The 2659-nt window shown below is 42.5% G+C and overlaps 1 protein-coding gene across 1 annotated transcript; it reads left to right on the forward strand.

The window, feature by feature from the left end:
- The first annotated feature begins 789 nt into the window (after positions 1–789).
- On the forward strand, positions 790–2429 carry LOC125034676 (adhesive plaque matrix protein-like). The gene is made up of 3 exons (XM_047626576.1): positions 790–853; positions 1014–1681; positions 1821–2429. The coding sequence occupies exons 1-3, from the start codon at positions 790–792 to the stop codon at positions 2427–2429; spliced, it is 1341 nt and encodes a 446-aa protein (XP_047482532.1).
- Positions 2430–2659: the final 230 nt, after the last annotated feature.

A 2659-nucleotide genomic window follows, 5' to 3' on the forward strand; every position in this document is an offset into this window, starting at 1 on the left:
CGCAGAAGATAGTAGAGCTCATGGAAGCGTACCACACACCTCATATGGCTGAAAAAAGTAGGTATTTGAAGGAATCTGTAGGTGAACTAATGTTCTGTGGCTTGCATGCTGCCCTGCCCTGCCATCTGTTTATTATTATCATCCTCCACGCCTGGTAATCCCTCTCTGGTAGGTGTAAGGAGATCTTTGGGACTGAGCAATCGTCGAATTATTACAATTCAAGCAGTGTATGGCCAAAGGGCTTGCTCTCAACCTTTTGAGAAAATTATTTCATTAATAGTCCCTATACAGGTATTGTTAGAATGCAGTATCTAGCTTCTTTCCTGTGAGATTTCAACTGGGTAATGGTTAGAGATGTCATTTAAAGTCAGTGCCAAGCAACAACAGTGCCAAGTAATATCAAGATCACCTGCCTTGACTTTGCTGCTGATTTTACCCTCTTATCAGAGTCTCTGAAAGCGCTAGTGGTGGCAGCAAAGCAAGGTTCTTGGGTCTAGCAAGGAGAACTTGCTCAAATGGCACATGTTTGGTTCATCTTGGTATCTTAGTTCATATTTCTAAGCTGTTAGACCAGGAAGTCAACCGATCTGTTAGCAGCAGCTATTGTCTCTCTTAACAAGAGTGTCTGGAGATGCAATTAGTTTTGCAGAAGACCATGCAATGCATCTTCTAGGACCTTCAGAGCTTCAATGTATGGCAGCAAAATCTGGATCCTACCCTTAGCCCTGCCTCGATTATTTTTGCAACAGGTACTTGCACTGGATCAAGGGGCACAGTTGACATGACGACATGACCGCCAACTTACGTTCTTCAGACGTTTGGCTGAGCTCCATGAGGTGGCCCAGGCCACCGGGTTGTTCCCTCTACAAATAAAGACCGAGAAATCATATTAAGGGCAAATCATTCAAGTCTGTCATCAGGAGGTCGAGATGGCCCAGCCCCCTGTCTGGTAGTTCGCCAAAAAGACTAGTAAATGTAAACGGAGAGTGGGTGCGAGAGTGCGCCTTCCTCAGTGTCAGCCCCTCATCACACCAGACTATCCCCGTACCTTCCCGCATCATCATACCAGACTCTCCACAAGATTTTGTCATTATATCAACCCCGTCCACATGCCTCATCCATAATACCAGACTCTCATTATGCTTGTTCCATCAAACCAGACTATTCCTATGCCTTTTCCATCATACCAGACTATTCCTATGCCTTTTCCATCATACCAGACTATTCCTATGCCTTTTCCATCATACCAGACTATTCCTATGCCTTTTCCATCATACCAGACTATTCCTATGCCTTTTCCATCATACCAGACTATTCCTATGCCTTTTCCATCATACCAGACTATTCCTATGCCTTTTCCATCATACCAGACTATTCTATGCCTTTTCCATCATACCAGACTATTCCTATGCCTTTTCCATCATACCAGACTATTCCTATGCCTTTTCCATCATACCAGACTATGCCTATGCCTTTTCCATCATACCAGACTATTCCTATGCCTTTTCCATCATACCAGACTATTCCTATGCCTTTTTCATCATACCAGACTATTTCTATGCCTTTTCCATCATACCAGACTATTCTTATGCCTTTTCCATCATACCAGACTATTCCTATGCCTTTTCCATCATACCAGACTATTCCTATGCCTTTTCCATCATACCAGACTATTCCTATGGCCTTTTCCATCATACCAGACTATTCCTATGCCTTTTCCATCATACCAGACTATTCCTATGCCTTTTCCATCATACCAGACTATTCTTATGCCTTTTCCATCATACCAGACTATTCCTATGCCTTTTCCATCATACCAGACTATTCCTATGCCTTTTCCATCATACCAGACTATTCTATGCCTTTCCATCATACCAGACTATTCCTATGCCTTTTCCATCATACCAGACTATTCCTATGCCTTTTCCATCATACCAGACTATTCCTATGCCTTTTCCATCATACCAGACTATTCCTATGCCTTTTCCATCATACCAGACTATTCCTATGCCTTTTCCATCATACCAGACTATTCCTATGCCTTTTCCATCATACCAGACTATTCCTATGCCTTTTCCATCATACCAGACTATTCCTATGCCTTTTCCATCATACCAGACTATTCTTATGCCTTTTCCATCATACCAGACTATTCCTATGCCTTTTCCATCATACCAGACTATTCCTATGCCTTTTCCATCATACCAGACTATTCTTATGCCTTTTCCATCATACCAGACTATTCCTATGCCTTTTCCATCATACCAGACTATTCCTATGCCTTTTCCATCATACCAGACTATTCTTATGCCTTTTCCATCATACCAGACTATTCCTATGCCTTTTCCATCATACCAGACTATTCCTATGCCTTTTCCATCATACCAGACTATTCCTATGCCTTTTCCATGAAACCAGACTATTCCTAGGCATCTTCCATCATACCAGACTATTCCTATGCCTTTTCCACCATACCAGACTATTCGTAGGCCAAATCTACCTTGCCAAATTATCCCCATGACCCTTTCATCATACCAGACTATGCCTATGCCTCTTCCACCATACCATTTATCCCGATGCTTCATCATACCAGATCACTCAGCCCTATACTTTGGCCACCCGCTGTTGTTTGCACTATCATATTACACGATGTGATACT

The sequence above is a fragment of the Penaeus chinensis genome, chromosome 18 (assembly GCF_019202785.1).
Source record: "Penaeus chinensis breed Huanghai No. 1 chromosome 18, ASM1920278v2, whole genome shotgun sequence".
NCBI classification, from domain to species: Eukaryota; Metazoa; Arthropoda; class Malacostraca; order Decapoda; family Penaeidae; genus Penaeus; species Penaeus chinensis.